An 18045-nucleotide genomic window follows, 5' to 3' on the forward strand; every position below is an offset into this window, starting at 1 on the left:
GACAAAATACAACAGTTACAGTCAAACACTTTCATTTCCCTTCAAGGGACTGCACAAGAATGCTGACGCTAAGTTGAGTATCAGTAGTTCACCAATAAGCGTTACAACACATTTTGCTGAAAGAATAAATAGACCTGCTTTGCTATGGAACCGGAAAGCTCTAGTCATTTTAAAGACTGTTTTAAGGAATGATTTTTGGGACAGTTTGTTTATATACATTCCCTTATGTTAAACATGAAATCAATTGCATGTCTGATAAATGTGATTAATATTAAAGAATGTTTTAATAATCCAAAAGAATCCCAACAGTAGCATATCTAAATACCGTAATTTATTAACTCTATATAATAATCCTGCTGGTTCATTTATCAATAACAACCCCTAATTAAAAATATGTTCTGCAAGAAATCAAGCTTTAAATGGTGGGATGGCTGTATTAAGATCTGCCACTGTTTAAATTAAATTAAACTCCATTATGAAGAATTGCTTCCTATTGACTCCCATTATCTTCTTTCCAGGGACATTTCAATCTGATGACAATAAGACAATAATAAGAGGGTGACATTCAGAGCAGCATGTCTTGGAGAAAGATAAAGTCTGCTGTATAGAAAAGAAAATACCTACTGCCTGGCCACTTGAGCAGCACCTGTTTCTCATATTGGATTGGGCCATCGTTTCCCCTGATTGCAGTCTTGAAAACAGAGTGGTATAGATTTCACAAGTTGCTGGAAGGTGCTAATCCAGTCCTTTATATTTCAGGCAAGAGAGGCATGCAGTCAAAATGAGACTCGGTTGAGCTAAGCTGGGACCCACGGACGTAAGGAGTTGAGCAAAAGAAAGAAGTAAAAAGCAAACTGTTAAATGTAATGATGCCTATGTGATTGTGTCAGTATTGTAAAGCATTGTCTAGAATCTCGCTGCACATTCTGTCGTGTCTACCTGCTGAGTTTCACTGCTGTTTTTTCCATAGCAGCATTCTGAAGTGGCTACCTGGCTTCACACCCGCCTTGCGTACTTGGGTCAGGGAAAACCAGAAGCCAGGAGCACCCTGTTTCATGAAAGTTTGGAGGCTGATGGAAACGAAGATGTTTACAGCTTGACTTTATTGTCATGGAGCTCGTTCATGGAAAACTGAGACTGAAAAGGGGGAAGAGAGGGGAAACCTTTTCACATCGGGAATGGGTTAGCATTTTAAGATCATATAAAACAATAATAGTTCAACATGTTTGAACTGTTTAGAAAAAAAAAAAAAAAATTAACTAAACAAACTTCCCACCCCCCTAGAAATAGAAAACTCTCCTCTTTTTCCACAAAAGCTTCCCTATGTTTCCACATGTATCTGGCACCTTGTAATTATTCTCAAAATAGGTAGCAGGTACACAATCTATAAATATAGGCAACTGGTGGAAATTGTTTCAAAAAAGACTTAATCGGCATGGAAACGCTGAAAACAAAAACAAGCGCCTTAATCTGATGATTTTGTCTTCTCATTGTGGTGCTCAAATTTGCCCAACAGGCAAACATCACAGACGAAGCAAGACTATAAATAGAACCCACCCACGGTGCAGCAGCCAGGTACTGAGTACAAGGTATGTAAGCGTTTATTTAAAGATTACAATAAGGAAAACGGTTTGCAGTCAAAGCCAAGCTTGCATTATATGTAATTAAAGGCTTAGTAATGTTGCCAGACTAAAAATAGAAGTGAAAGGGTGGATGAGTACATATACAAAGTGAATAAACACTTAACAAATCCCTTAGAGAACAGGGTACTATGTACACCTACACAGGTGAGTTAGATACACTGTTACATGGGAAAGTTATACCACGAATGGCCAGGTTCTTGGTGCTCAACTCACACTGTTTCAACAAGCCTCTTACAGTAAGTTCAGACTTTGGCTCCATCGGCTATGCTTGTATGAATAATCAGTCTAAGGAAATACCAAACATTGTTGTTGTAATTTTTGTGGACTGGTTCATCACTCCAAGTTAGTAAAAGTCATAAAATGTCATGATGAAAAAAATTATCATTGCAAAGCAGGGGTCAAAAAGACATAGTAGCATGGTTAGTCTAGATCAGGGCTTCTCAGACTCGGTCCTGGGGACCCCCCCTGTGTCTGTTGGTTTTCATTCCAGCTGAGCTATGTTACTTAACTATACCCTTAATTGAACTGATAATTTGCTTAATTATACCTTTTTACTTGTTTTCAGCTCTTAACAGTTGCAGATTTCAAGTTAGCTATAACATTTTATAAATAACCATGCAATGGTTTATTAAGAGCTGAAAACAATTAAAAAGGTCTAATTAAGCAAATTATCAGTTCTATTAAGGGTCTAGTTAAGTAATTGAGAGCTCAGCTGGAATGAAAACCAACAGCCACAGGGGGGGTCCCCAGGACCAGGGTTGGGAACCACTGGTGTAGATGTCCTGAGCATCGTGTTGATTCTGGATCTAAAATGAAGTCTCAGCAATCGATCAATGCAGTCCTATCTTCTTTTCAAGGGGTTCCATCGTCCATAAACCTTACATTGATGCTATCACTTCTGAGAAATGAAAAACACCTGCCATAACACTGTCAATGTGTAGGGGGAACAGTCAGGGCGACACTGATTTCACTACGAGTCAGAAATTGTTCTGTGGATTGGTTACCATTCGATAATGCTTTACCACCTCTAATTCCTTCAGAGAAGCAAAACCCGTTTTTCTATAAAATAATCACTTTTGAGTTTCATAAAACATACTATGTGTACTTATGCCTACAGAAGCACCTTCCACATGAGTGTAGTAATGGCTTTCTGCATGAGGTATTAATTATGTTATTAATTGTAAGTTTTTCATTGTGTACATCTGTGTCTTTTATAGTTAAGCTGTTTTATGTTTAATTTGTGTGTGCATGTGTTGTTTATAGTCGTTTTAATGTGCTTCCTCTTTAATATGCTTTTATAGTACATTTTAATGCAGTATTGTCCAAGCTTAGAATTCTCACATTACACGTGGCTGACCCTGAGATGGGGGGGGGGGGGGGGGGGGGGGGGGGGGGGGGGGGGCAGAATAGAGCAGAATGGATGCACGTTCCTCAAAGCAGCATGTGGTGGGCCATAAGGTCAGAGAGCACCGCCCCCTTTACCACAGAGGAAGTATGTGGTAGGCTTGTAATGTGTGATGAGATAAGACTGACTCGATTATTGGACAGAAACCAGTCGGTTGAATGGGAATCAACAATTATTTGTTAGTCTTTTCATCCCTTTCGAATTGCCTCCATGGATATCTGTGCTTTCTGATACAAACATATGCACTGAGCCGTACTGAGGCCTTGTCTGAAGTCAGTTTGAAACTCGTGCTCATATAAATGAAATGGAGGTATACCTTTCTTTTACAGTGTCTGTAGAAAGTCTACACCCTTTCAAAATTTTCACCTTTTGTTGCCTTATAGCCGGGAATTAAAATCCATTAAAATAGTTTGGCTTTTTTTTCTATTTATCTACATATCCTACCCCACAACTTCCAAGTGAAAAAAATATTCTATAAATTTGTAGAAAATGTATTAAAAATAAAAACTGAAATTACTTTGTTGGATAAGTGTCCACCCCCCTTGTAATAGTAATCCTAAATTCACTTTCAAAAGAACTCCGGGACAAAGTTGTTGAAAGGCACAGATCAGGGGATGGGTAGAAAAAATATCAAAGGCCTTGAATATCCCTTGGAGCATGGTCAAGAAGATTATTAAGAAGTGGAAGGTGTATGGCACCACCAAGACCCTGCCTAGATCAAGCCGTCACTCCAAACTGGATGTCCGAGCAAGGAGACTGATCAGAGAGGCTACCAAGAGGCCAATGACCACTTTGCAAGAGCTACAGGCTTTTATGGCCAAGACTGGTCAAAGTGTGCATGTGACAACAATATCCCAAGCACTCCACAAATCTGGCCTGTATGGTAGGGTGTCAAGAAGGAAGTCATTACTCAAGAAAGCCCACCTTGAATCCCATTTGAAGAATGCAAAAAAAAAAAAAAAAAAAAAAAAAAAAAAAAAAAACACTCAGAAGATTCTGTTGCCATGTGGCAAAAAGTTTTGTGGTCTGACTAAACTAAAATGGAGCATGTTTGGTGCAAACCCAACACAGCACATCACCCAAAGAACACCATCCCTACTCTGAAGCATGGTGGTGGCAGCATCATGTTAAGGGGATGTTTCTTATCGGCAGGGACTGGGGCACTTGTCAGGATAGAAGGGAAAATTAATGGAGCAAAGTACAGAGAAGATCTTGAGGAAAACCTGCTGCCCTCTACAAGAAAGCTGAAACTGGGACGGAAGTTCACTTTCAGCATGACAACGACCCAAACCACACAGCCAAAGCTACACTGGAGTGGCTAAGGAACAAAAAGGTAAATGTCCTTGAGCGTCCAGTCAGAGCCCTGACTTAAATCCAATCGGAAATTTGTGGCATGACTTGAGGATTGCTGTCCATCAACACTCCCCAAGGAACTTGACAGAGCTTGAACAGTTTTGTAAAGAAGAATGGTCAAATATTGCCAAATCTAGGTGTTCAAAGTTGGTAGAGGCCTATCTCAACAGACTCACAGCTGTAATTGCTGCCAAAGGAGTTTCCACCAAGTATTAGCTCAGGGTGGTGGAGACTTATCCAATTATGATCTTTCAGTTTTGTATTTTTAATACAAAACTTTTTTTCCCCCTTAACAGTGTGGAGTATGGTGTGTAGATAAGTGGAAAAAAAAATCCTAATTTAAATGCATGAAACTCTGAGGCACTGACACAACAAAATGTGAAACAAAATTCAAGGCCGTGTAGACTTTCTATAGGCACTGTATATGAAGTGTTTTTGAATCAAAATCCATTTGTCAGCTTAATGTTTTCACTACATGAGGGTCAACTATCTGTGCACCCTTGATCAGATCAGTTTTCTTGTCCATTGTGACCGAAACAGACAGTAACAGGGAGATGCAGCTTTTATATATTACAGAATACTTGTCAAGGGATTCAATTTGCATAACAAGTCATTCGGTATAGGGTTACGTGATCAGCAAAATTTGTTTGTTAAAAGTTTACTGGGCAGGGTCGCGTAATACACTGCCATTTCAGATATTGTCCCCAGCCAGTGAGTTAAGGTTAGAAGCTTTAAAAGCATGAATGCAGACGAGCTGGGCTCTTTTGCATTGTAGTTAAGATGCTGTCTTGTGGTGTGCAGGGTAGCCTCTGCTCTGTTACAGATGCACAATCACAGGATTCTGTGCTTGGTGTATTTAATAAAATTAATATATCCAGTTGACTCTTGAGGTATAAGAATGTCTGCAAAGCAAAGCTGCAGGGTTCTGTTACCCAAAGTACAAAATAAGGGTCAACTATACAGGTACATTATTATAAATCACATTTCATTAAAAAAAAAAAGGACGCAATACATACTCAATGGTATTATCCATGTCTAGAAGGGCAGCCAGTAGTCTACCATGCAAGAGATGACATGGCAAAAAATAATAAATAAATAAATAAAAATGATGACTCACAGTTTTTTTTACAGTAGATATTAGTAAATACCTACATACAGTTAATGTACCTGTATTTTGAAGCGTATGCATTCATTATGATAACTATTTGATTCAAAATTGTTCTGTAAGGAATTGTGCAGATTTGAACCAGTTCAAACCAGTTCGTGGGGCTGGGTAGGGTTTTGGCTCTGTTCTCTCTCTGTGATACAGTTGGGTTGTTGACTGTAGCACAGCTCTGACTGCTGGAATTCTGAGGGAGGGCGGGAGCCTGTCCAGTATGCCCCTTGTTTATGAAACAGAACCCATAGGCACGGCTTGAGGAAAGCTGCCAACGCAATTTTTAAAATGGCAGAGATTTACAACCGTGAACACAACCTAATTAGAGTCTCAGTGTCTTACAGTCATTAAAAAATTTATACTAAATAAAATATACAATTTGGTGCCTGTTTACTACATTCCTCCGCTGTTCGCAATCCAGTTTTGAAGCTCTACAGACATGTTAAATGTTCTCGAAACCGAACATCTTCTCCAAACTCTCTTATTCCTTATAAAAGCTTCCAATAGTAAAAACATTGCAAAGTGTAATAAAGCACAGTTAAAGCATGGTAAATCATAGATAAGCACTGTAAAGCCCAGAGTGGTATGGTAAAGCTTATTAAAAACACAGTAAATGCACAATATAACCATAGGAAAACTGCTTATTTACAGTCAGAAAATGACAAGGAAAAGGAGATAATTTTCAGAGGTGACTTTTGACATAAATAAATACACAATAGCTCTCTTTAAAGCCAGCTCATTAAAAAGACCACTCCCCCTAAGGCAATTATTAGCAGTCCATGTCAAATGTGGCAATAGACAAGTTAATTTCCATATCATTTGTGTGAGCGATTCCCAACACGCAGACTGCAGTAACCCAGCTGAGTCAGGTAGAATACAGGCAAAGTATTTCATCATGACCTCGCTTCTAAAACTCTAAAATTCTACTTTTCTGAAGCTAAAATATTCTAATTAATCACCCAGAAATACTAACATGCTCACTTTCTTAGCCTTGAAAGCACTGCATGAGAACCTAGGCAGATATTTCAGCTAATGCTTTTGTCTGCTTGACAGGTATGCTCACATTCTCAAAGCATTTGCGCCAGTCTTTAATGATCTTCTGTTTTCTGAAGGTCTGATAATTTTACAAATTAGAACCAAACCACTAAATAACGTAATCCAACTTCTTTTAAGCGCCCCCAATGTGTTTTATGTCCCATTTTGTAACATTCAGATGCACTTTTCCTCCTTTGAAAATATGGCCCGTATTGTCTTATAGTTTATGTCAGAGGTGCCATTTGTTCATTTCAAGCAGCGCTCGTTTTATGGTTTGCATTATTCTCCATATATGTCCCCCTTTGAGTTAATTCCATATTTTTAACAATGTCGGTTACATCATTTGGTGTGAAGCCACAAATGTGCATCTGTTTTATAATCAGAAAAGCCTGTCATTATACCATAATTGAAAAACTTGGTCACAATCACATTCCCAAGACTTCTCATATACTAGGCACACATGCTGATGCCACTACTGTGTACCGAGCAGTACCAATTTAATACCACGCTGTGAACTTCCAGTTCTCTGACTTTTAAGGAAATATAATTACTTAGCGCTGTGTAGTATTAGCTTACCTTTCCAAATGCCCTTCAATGTCGATCCAGTTGCGTTACAACGTCTAAGCAGTGGTTCTACACTAAGGAACTACCACAGGCAGCTGCAATGCTATCGGATACTGGTAGAGAGTTCACAATATGATTTGCATCACTGATGTTATGGTTCTGTTGGCTACTTCATATAAAATGATCATTAATGATCTATTTAGTAACACTCTCTTAAACAGTTGAAATAAAAAAAAAAAAAAAAAAAAGCAACAGTCCTTAACAAGACTATCCTAAAACAATCTTTGTGAGTTTGGGGGGCATTGTTTCTTCATGGATTAAAGAAAAAATAAAACAAGCAAAAACTTCTTTAAAAGCAGCAAAACAAAAGGCCGAACTAAAGCAGAATGTAGTAAACAAAAAAGATTTCTAAAATGGAAATTCAATTTGATATGGCAGAAAAAGGGAATGAGCCATGAAATCCTGTTTATAACTATTTCATTTTTTTTTGCCTATTGTTTTTAAACCTTTGATTATTGGCCAAAAATAAAATGCAAGTAGGTATATAAAGGATATAAATGACAAATATTGAGGTGTTCTAATACATTTGCACACTACTGTATATTCCAGGGAAATTTCATATATAGGGCCTTGCCTATAGCTGTGTTATAGAGTCATATTTGAATATCAAACAAATCTAAAACTAAATATTTCAGGGGAAACGATATTTTTTACCTGTAATGTGAGGAAATTTATCTTTTTTTTAAAAAAATGTTTTAATTTTTTTTAATTGATTAAAGGCACCCTGTCCTAACTTTCACTAAATTAATTAGGAAAAAAAATGAACCAGTGCTGTACTGCCATCTACTGGACAAATATGCAACATATTAAACAGATTCCAGGGTACTCTACCTAAAAGAAGTGTTGATAGAATCTTCCCTTTGTTAAAACTACCTGCATTTCATCTGCTGCAAATCCATTCGAATACCCTTTTTAAGCATTATTAACATCATTACCATTGTCACTTTTACTGTGCTGAGAGTCGTGTACATCATTATAAATAAGCTCAGACATCCCTGTGCTTCTGCTGTGCTGAGAGTCTTGTACATCGCTACAAGCTCAGACATCCCTGTGCTTCTGCTGTGCTGAGAGTCTTGTACATCGCTACAAGCTCAGACATCCCTGTGCTTCTGCTGTGCTGAGAGTCTTGTACATCGCTACAAGCTCAGACATCCCTGTGCTTCTGCTGTGCTGAGAGTCTTGTACATCGCTACAAGCTCAGACATCCCTGTGCTTCTGCTGTGCTGAGAGTCTTGTACATCGCTACAAGCTCAGACATCCTGGTGCTTCTGCTGTGCTGAGAGTCTTGTACATCGCTACAAGCTCAGACATCCTGGTGCTTCTGCTGTTGGTCACATTGTTGATTTGCAGCAAGACCAGTGGAGTGACACCAGGAAGGTGCAGCTTTTCATCAATCTCACTGTCTTTGAAATATCTGTAAATTGATGTATAAAGTAAAAGCAAAAAAACAGAAAGATCTTCAACAGAAGGGGAACCACTGATAATCTTGTTGGGTGTTAATATTGGGAAATGTTGGGTTTTTACAACATGGGCTAGCCCTCCTTCACTAACTTCAGCAATTCTAACAATACAAACCAAATAACTGAGATATATAGTACTGTATATATGCTAACTACATGCTGTCAGTCTTAGATACCTACAATAGTAATAACGCTAGATGATACTGTAAGTGTTACTGTAGGTGTAGATGACATTCCTTCTGAAGCATATAGGAGTAGAGCTTTATGCCAGTCTGCACCAATAAATCTGTCAAAACCAAGAACACATGACAAATTATTGATATTATACACAATTACAAATGATATACAAATAACATACAATAAAATACACAATGCATCAAAAACAAATAAATAGAGACAAGAAACAACATTTATTTTATTAGAACTGTTATTTGTTAATACAACCTTTCACTTTTTTTTTTTTTTTTGTTCTTAAAATGTTTGGTATGGAACATACATCAGCACAAGCAGAAACATTAACCAAGCTTTGAAAAGAATATGTACATCTAGTTTGATTACTTCACAGCGGGGCACAAAAAAACTGGGCATCACAAGAAAGTCATTCAGACAAATACAATGTTTGAGCTTTAGACTTCAGTACATTTCTGAACACACACACCCAATCAATGAACAATATATGGGCAAGGAGTACTATAGGCCCCTTACTGGTACACCTCTAGGGGGCCTCCCCTTTCTGAACCAAGCCCTGCAACTGTGGGCCGGCAACACCCAGAAAGAGAAGGGCCAACAAGTGTTAGGAAAAGGGTTTAAAACAACTGCTCAGAAAGACGTGAAAGAATAGGAAAATAAAAGTACTAGATCAAATCTGGCTAAAAGCATTTCCCTTTTATGGATCACTCTTAAGTTACAACGACATTGGTTCACCATGGAAGGCATTTAAAATGTACCGATGTTTACTTTAGATGATCTGTACATGAATTCTGGAATTCTTCCATGCTTTCACCACCAACAGTTACAGACTCATACAGGGTAAACTATGGTGCCATTGCTAACTATGGTTGTTTCACAGTCACGCATCATAAAGCAATACCTGCAATAAGTGAGTTTGCCCCACATACCAAACGTAGTCTGGAAGTTATAGACCACGGTAGATTGAGATTGACAATGTTAATAGTTCAGTTGAATTGAGATTGACAGTGTTAACACTTCAGTTTAACAGAGATTGACAGTGTTAACAGTTCAGTTTAATGGTTTATGGTACATGTTTTTAACATGATACAAATATATGCAAGTGTCTGTTTAGTGTAAACTATTGTGACTAGAAGACAATGAACCAAACTCTTAAAATACTTGTAGAAAGAGGCACTGAGATGGACTGTCCATTCGCAATATTCAAGCTCTAATACTGATAACAGTGTAGGTGCTCTCTAGACTATTCTAGTGCAGTCTCATAGTTTTGTAAGAAAAACAGAGTCCTGATCCAAAGTTGACTCTGTTTAGACCTTTGAGACTGATCAAAGCACACAGTCTATCTTTTACAACAGACCCATTGCTTCTCTCTATGATCATGCACGGCGGGTGTCACTGCTGTAGTTTTGTTTTAAAAGATTTATAAAATGTTTCTCGCAGACTTTCATCTTGCTTGAAGAATCCTAGCCGCTTGGTCATTGCCTTTACTAGACTGCTACCTTTAATCTGGCTCTGCCTGTTCTGTGGTAGGCGGAGCCAAGAGAGCCAAAAGGTCAAAAAGTTGCACAGGACTGCTCTGGAATCAGGAAGTAAAGACAATGCCCGTGCGCATATACTACTTCTAGAAAGGTCAAAGCAAGGCACTGCAGAAAATAATAAAATTTCAATACAGAACTCAAGAATTTATTTATGGTCATTGAAAACTCCATACAAGGTAAAGGATAGCGATTTATTTGATCTAAAAACAATACGGAAATTACTTGGTAACTGAATTCTTATGAAATAAATATGCATTAAGAGTACATTCCAGATATTCATGAACACCAAGCTGAATTTAAGTAGTTTATTTGTAATTGTACTGTTATTAAAAAGGAACACAAATCGATACCAAACAAATAAATAAATATTAAAATGATATGTACCCTTTAGTTTAACCGTTCTTACATCATGAAAGAAGGCTTCAGGCTGTCTGAAGGAAAATCACAGCTTCTGCCCAGATTCAAAACCACGACAGTCCAATTTTCACCAACCAAAACACAAGCTACTTTAAAACTAAACAAAAGCACAATGATGATTCTGTTTCAGGAAGCATCGGAAAGTAACAGAAGTAGAAAACTGTATTACTTTGTTTAGCGTTAAGGTTTGTTACATAATGAAATACACCAGCATTCTGTTTTAAAATCAGCTTAAATTGTGACATCACAACACCCGTTTGTCTACATAGCAACCGATTCTTCAGCGGAACGGGTTCTGCTTGGGCAATCACATTCAATATAATTCATAGTGTGGAGGGGCAAGGGATTCGTTTAATCTGTTCTGTATGTAAACTGAGTACTGCTGAACCGACCAACCTATTGTACATCAGTGTTTTGAATGCAACAGCTGTAAAGATCTCTTAAAGAGCGACTTAGTGGGGTCTGACATATCCCAGCTGTCTTAACTTGTGTCATTTCCTTCTTGTTTCAATTCACAGAAATGAAATTAGTGGTTACAGTTAGAGAGAAGGCATGTGTGAGAGCTCTGCTGAGGCAACAACTAAACACAATGCAACTTCTGAGCTGTGACGGCTGAAACGGAAAAGATACACAAAGGGAATCTAAACAAAAAAACAGAAATAGCATGAACCCCCATACCAAGCTACTCTTTAGGTGATAACCAAGGCTTTAAAATCCATTTTCTTACCACTTATTAGCTGTTGAAAGTCAAATCCCCACTGGAACCTATCAGCAGTATCTCCACTTACAATATCACTGAGAGTGTAGCTCTCAGACTGTGTCAACCACAAAGCGTTGCAAATGTTGAAACCACAACAGGTTCTACACAAAAACCAGGTGAAGTATGTTACTACCAAGGGGTTCTTCTGTTTTTTTTTTTTATTTAGAATGAATGACTTGTAATAAATATGCTTTGAAATATGTTCGCTGGCTACCTCTAATCAAGTAGCATGACAGAGAGGCCTGGCACAGCAAACAGTGTGCGAAATATTCCTTCAAGTGGATGAGAGGTATCCACTGAACACTTCTAAACATACAAGATAGATAGAAATATACTTAAGTAAAACACAACAGATCAGTAAGATGGGACCAGTGATAAGTGCTAACTGGAGGCATTACAGTGTACTGTATTTAGAGCCTCAGATATCCTAGAACCTCATGTTGTTATAAATATAGCAGCTTTTATTTGTATGCATTACATTTGTACCACAGACGTGTATAAAAATGGCACAAGACATCATATAGCTATCATATATTACTCTCACCAGGGCCTTACATTGGTGTGTTTGCATGTGCTGTTCCATTTACTGTAAATCTGAAACCACATTTTGAAGATCACCAATGCATGATTATTATAGCACTGTCAGCAGTAGTCAAGCACAGCTTTCACATGTTAAATCTGATCCAACGAGACCATGGGCTTTACCGTCTTGTAAAATCAGTACTCCGTGCTGGGTCAGTGTTTATGAGGTAAGCTTGGAGTAGCTCGGAGGAGAGAATCTTCTTCGTAGGTATTTCAGGATGTAAAGAGGTAGACAGCTCACAAGAGTGATGACAGTCACCTTCCACAGAAACGACAACGTGGTGAGAAAGTAGACATCTGTGATGAGAGGAAACAGAAATCCATGAGAAATACAAGGAATCTGAAGGTGGTTCTACACTGGAGTGAGCGACTTTTGTATCTACATCAAAGGGGAAAGTTTTAAGCCCAGAATCTTTCACATGACCCTGTCCATATATATTTCCCATATTTTTTATTGACAGCTAGTACAAACATGGACATTGACAGATGCAGTACTGCTGCAATACTTCTCCTGCTTTAGATTTCCATAATAAAGGCCCCCCACCCCACCCCCATCCCAGTATATTCATTAAATTCACTCACCAGACATACTTGTAATAATGCCCTAAATGTTCTGCCAGGCATTGTCCTTTTTACTGTTGTCTTTGTATGAATTTAATAAACAATCATAGAGCAGAAAAACAGAACACAGTTCTATTCTTGTGGAGTTACTTGCTTCACTTTTTTGTATGACCTGAGACAGTGGCCTGGACCGTTTTGAAATGCCCAGCTCCTTATCCAAGTTGCCTTGGCGTCAGTAACTATCATAATGACGTAGATAGTACTGTATCTCCATAACAACCAGAAAAAAATCGTTGAACTCAATATTTGAGCAGTGGCACGCTACAAACACTATAAAAAGGATTCACTTTTTTTTTCGTAAAATGTAATCTGAAGCTAGAAGTTCATGAGATTTATACATAAGATAAAGGATGTCTGCAACGATAGTATGTTCAACACAAAAATATATTAAAAATCATTTTTAAAATGTGTGTGAGCCTTGTGTATTAATCGACTGCTCCACCTCGCCTCCCCTGGCTGTGCCTCTATTTCTAATTCCTAGAATACCCTGCGCATGACGTGCAGACACCAGAGCACAGGAGGAATTTCTTAGATATTACTCTCTGGCTCTCTATTCAATCATATTCAAAAGCTGACAGCAAACTGTAAATGCGATTCAACTTGGAGTCGTCTCCCCACACAATTTAAATAATAGTTTTACAGTGCTTCAATGTGGCTGATATTGTACAGCAGTGTTCATCATTTGCATAAAGATCCAGCACATGTGTTAAGGTAACTATGACACGCCCATACCAAAGTTCTTTAAGCAACGTTGACAACATATATATTTTTTAAATATAATATTGATACAACCAAGCTAAAATTAAGACCTATGGGTTACACTTAAAATAACAACGGGAAATTCCCCTGAATTCCAGTACATTAGCTACTATCCCTGTGGTGTTCCACTTGAATTAATTAGGATTTTGTAGCCTTTTTCTACATTATCCTCAGGACTACAGAAATCCTTACAAAATAACAAAACATTTGCTACTCAGATGTTACTCCTGTGCAATCATGTGAAACGCTATTGAAATCCATATGAATTTGCAGGCCAAATACGTAAGTGTCAGCAAAATACATCATAGTGGTGAATATCCATCACATGTACTCTGGTGTGGAATGTTGCATTCATTAAAGTTACCTAACCATGAATAAATGATCAAATTAAATATCAGTGTTGTTGCAGAGCATCACATTCTAACACAAATGCTTGTGCTTCTTGCCTTACCAATGAATTCGTGCAAGAAGACGAGGGAGGCGATGTAGCAGGCAAGGCTGAGCAGCTCTGCCACGATCATGAGCCAGTGCCAGGTCTGGATGGTGAGAGCCACCATCAGCAGCTCCGTGAGGATCAGAGAGGTGAAGGAGATGGCAACGACGTGGACAAACTCCGACTCAAACAAGAGCAGCGCTCCGTACATTATAATACTGCCTGCAAACAAGCACAGACACAGCACCGGCCCAGAGGTCAGGGGTTGTAAGAGTAGGCCTCTCCAAACCACATGGTTTACTGACCCTTTACTGACGTTTGCAATCCTTCAGAGTGGCTCCAATTGCAATTACGCACATTTGTTTTCATGTAGTCTGTGTTGCTTGGAGTTCAGAAGCAGCTCACTTCTAGCTGCCTGCCATAGAGATGTAACTTAATCAGCTGAAGAGCTGTCAGAATCTTGTTAACGGGTCCTGAGGAGAACGCTGCTTTTTTGTTTTTCTGGCAATACACAGCTGTGCACGACACGGCTCTTACTTCTGTAAAGGCACTCTGGCCTGCGTTACATATATCTGTGGCGGACAACTAGAACTGAGGAGTTGCTCCTGAACTCAGAATCAAAAGCACATTAAACACAGAAAACATTACACAATGTCAAAGAAAAAAGGCTCATTAGTTTCACATACACACATTTACAGAGCGTGTCTGGGTGAATTCTTGCTTTAAACACAGCAGTTAAAACACAACACAAAGAATGAGGGAATGGAGGTTATTCCTCTGATATATATATAACATTGTTTTTTTTTTTTTTTTAAATTGCACATCCCCCATTAAAACATTAATACACTTGTACACTGTACGTTCAATCTTGTGTATTGAAAACACACACCAATACATCCACCTACCTTGATAGATGCTTATTAAAACCCACAGTAAAAATGTCTTGAAAGAAAGAGGACGACCCTGGAAGAAGCAAAAAGAAAGACATTGGTTTTTATTACACAAAGCGAGTATGCCTTCAATTAGACTTTAATTATAACACCACAATGCTTATAAGAAACATACCAAATAATACAAACTTTTACAGCTGCTGCTGGGCTTACATATGTAGTGGTCTCTTACAGCCCCAAAACATTGTCTGCTGATTAAGCCCAGCATACATAAAGCCAATCACTGTATTAAAATAGTGATGTTCTTTCTGTGGATTCCATTATCCATTGCATTTACATCTCTGTTCATTACATTTGCATTCTACTAAATATTAAGGAGTTTGTTCTGATGTCCTGAAATAGTTTTTGTGCATGATTTACAACATTGTTAAAATAAAGAACAAAGTATTTTCTTATTTTTTAATTGAATTTAGTGCTGCATTGGCATTTGTTAAACTATTTTCCGAATATGCCCAGGTAATTAGCAGTACATGTTTGGTGATGGACTGGGTTAGGCTAAATGCTTGAATACCTGCAGATACAATAGCAGCCCATTGTTGTTATAGAATACCTTCCTTTTATTGTACTTTTCTGTGATAAGTCGTGTTTCAGAACAGTTACAGTGACTGAGACACACAACCCTTCCACAAGCAGGCCCCCTGCCACAGGAATCCAAACCTACCTTGAGAAGGTCCTTGTAGAGCTCAGGATACAACATGGCCACCTCTGACTTGACATCCTTGTCTAAAACCAGGGAGAACACTGGGAACATGGTGTACAGAGTTGAGTACCTGGGGGAGGGGAAGCAAGGAGAACACATTTGTTTACCAGGCTTATTTGTTTTTCCATTTTTCAGTCTGGTACTCTACTGCCCAAAGGTACTGTTCTGGTTGAGGTGTCCAGAGAAAGCAAATCAAGTAACAGCACAGACAGGAATCATAATGCAAGCTTGTGACAGAAATACAGTGAACCTTGGTTGTAAATCTCCCTCCCAACCTATGAGGGTACTAAGTGAGGACAGAGTTTTTTTTGGATGGGCTGGCTTGACAGTTCTTTCCCTGGGTCGGGAAGTCGGTCAGTCTGGAAAAATGCAAGACTCCATTGCAAGAATGTATTGACCTGGAAGGGAAACAATGTAGCAGCCACAGATTGTAAAGGCAGCTGCATTCGTTTACCAAGGGGTCATCCGTGACAGCATATAAGGGGGACGGAGAATCGTAATCTGTTCCTACATTTGGTTATTAATAAGTGACCTGGAAGGACCTGTATTTGTGTGGTGTTTGTTTTGTTCTGTCTAGTGTTGCTTGTAATCACTAGATGGCTAACAGAGGCCAGCACAAACCCAGGATAGCACTTCACTTGTATCACTGTAAACCGTATTGTACCACAATCACTAATTCATACAGTAAACGGACTACGTATGTGTTTGGTGTTTAATGTGGGGATACAATAATGGGACTATTGTTTTGGGACCAGCCCAGGTATTATAAATGTAAGTAATACACGCCACTGTATTACTTACCAGCATTATTATTTACTGTTTTGTTTCGCCATCAGGCACTGGACATAAGGAATAAAATAAAAACAAACCTTTTTCACCTGGATTATAATTGTCTGTCTGTTCTTTGATCACCTGCACCTGCACCTGCACAGCATTAACCACGTTGTCACAAAGCTGTACAGATATTCTTTGTCAGACTAACACCGGTATAATTTTACTTTAAACAGTTTGCTTCAAATTCAGTATTAGAGCAACAGAACTCACTCAGAATGATTGCAAATATCATAAAAAGGCAAAGTGACAGATGACCAAATAAATCAGATGCATTTTCCAGCACTTTTTAGGAGTACTACATTCACAATAAATCCAATTAGAACACACTTTGTAACACTCACCCTATAATGAGGAAACCCTGGTACAGAGGAATTGAGGCGAAGTAGAAGACTGAAGAAAAGACAGCCTGAGGGAGGAAAACAGTGCTTTATTAGGCCACTGTAAACAGCTTCACTGCTCTACCTGGAATTATTACGATAAGAAATACTTGGAATGGAGGCAAAATTCAAGCCAGGCATGAAAAATGATGGCCAATGTTGAATTGCTAAAGGTTAAATTGCCCGTTTTGTTTATATACCAGGGTTTTGAATTTCAAGTTATGATACGACTGAGTTTTTCATGAACACACCCCACAGAAACATTTCAAATATGTTCAGCCTGCGTGTTAACAAAAACTATAAAAGCAAAACTATAAACTACATTAAACCTATCTGCAATTATTGCATCTGTACGAGAGGACTTAATGACCTAGGCCCTGGTAATGAAAAACAAAATTGCATGCATCAAATGTCTTAAGACAGAAGGCATTGATACGTGTGGCCCAAACTTGTGTTACTAATGAAAAAAGGATTACACGACACAATGTGTAACAGTTCATATGATTAATAGACACGGGTAAACATGGAATGTGACATTAATTATTGGTTTTCTTTCTCTTCTTTTTTAAAAAGACCATTTTATAAATAAAATAACCACACATAAGTAAGCAGTTGGGCATCTCTGTACACTGGGTTATCAAATGTTTTAATGAATACAATATTGAGCTATGAAACTTCTCTCCACTGTGCAGCGTTGTGCAATGCAGTTACAGATTTGGACTCCTAGTCTTCTATATGCTTGTCAGCTGGGATTTCATCCCTTGTGGGGGCAAATAAGAGCTAAGAAAATACATTTTAAAGCACTGGTTAGAACTACTGGTGTAAACCTACGTTTAAAAGATTCAGACCTGTGCAAACAATCATGCATACTATCAGACAAATATTCAACTTCATTGTGTATTTTAAGTTATTGTTAGTTATCCAAACACTGTTCAATTACAGTGGTTTACATACTTTAAATTATTACACTTTTTAAAATGTGAAAATCAACGCAAGATCGCCATAAAACATTTTTGGTGCTAAATTAAAAATAGCTGTAGCCGATTTTCCCTTGTAAAGCACCTCCACACAATATAATTTCTAAATACTGTGGTTGTAAGGCCCTGTACATACTGTACAGTCTCTCACTACACATGTACTACTGCGATGCATCCTATCAAGTCTTCTATTAGAATAACAGACCACCCTTCAGTTAATAAATGAAGAGGT

The 18045-nt window shown here is 38.2% G+C and overlaps 1 protein-coding gene across 1 annotated transcript in view; it reads right to left on the reverse strand.

The window, feature by feature from the left end:
- Positions 1 to 9067: 9067 nt before the first annotated feature.
- Positions 9068 to 18045, reverse strand: part of LOC121319226 (probable phospholipid-transporting ATPase IIA) — a 56787-nt gene continuing 47809 nt past the window's right edge. Inside the window, exons 24-28 of the mRNA XM_041256433.1 lie at positions 16801 to 16865; positions 15587 to 15695; positions 14881 to 14938; positions 13994 to 14197; positions 9068 to 12459 (exon numbers count right to left, since the gene is read on the reverse strand). Of these exons, the coding sequence (XP_041112367.1) occupies positions 12323 to 12459; positions 13994 to 14197; positions 14881 to 14938; positions 15587 to 15695; positions 16801 to 16865 (573 nt within the window). The 3' untranslated portion in view covers positions 9068 to 12322. The remainder of the gene's footprint in view (positions 12460 to 13993; positions 14198 to 14880; positions 14939 to 15586; positions 15696 to 16800; positions 16866 to 18045) is intronic.

The sequence above is a fragment of the Polyodon spathula genome, chromosome 8, assembly GCF_017654505.1.
Source record: "Polyodon spathula isolate WHYD16114869_AA chromosome 8, ASM1765450v1, whole genome shotgun sequence".
In the NCBI taxonomy this organism is placed as follows: domain Eukaryota; kingdom Metazoa; phylum Chordata; class Actinopteri; order Acipenseriformes; family Polyodontidae; genus Polyodon; species Polyodon spathula.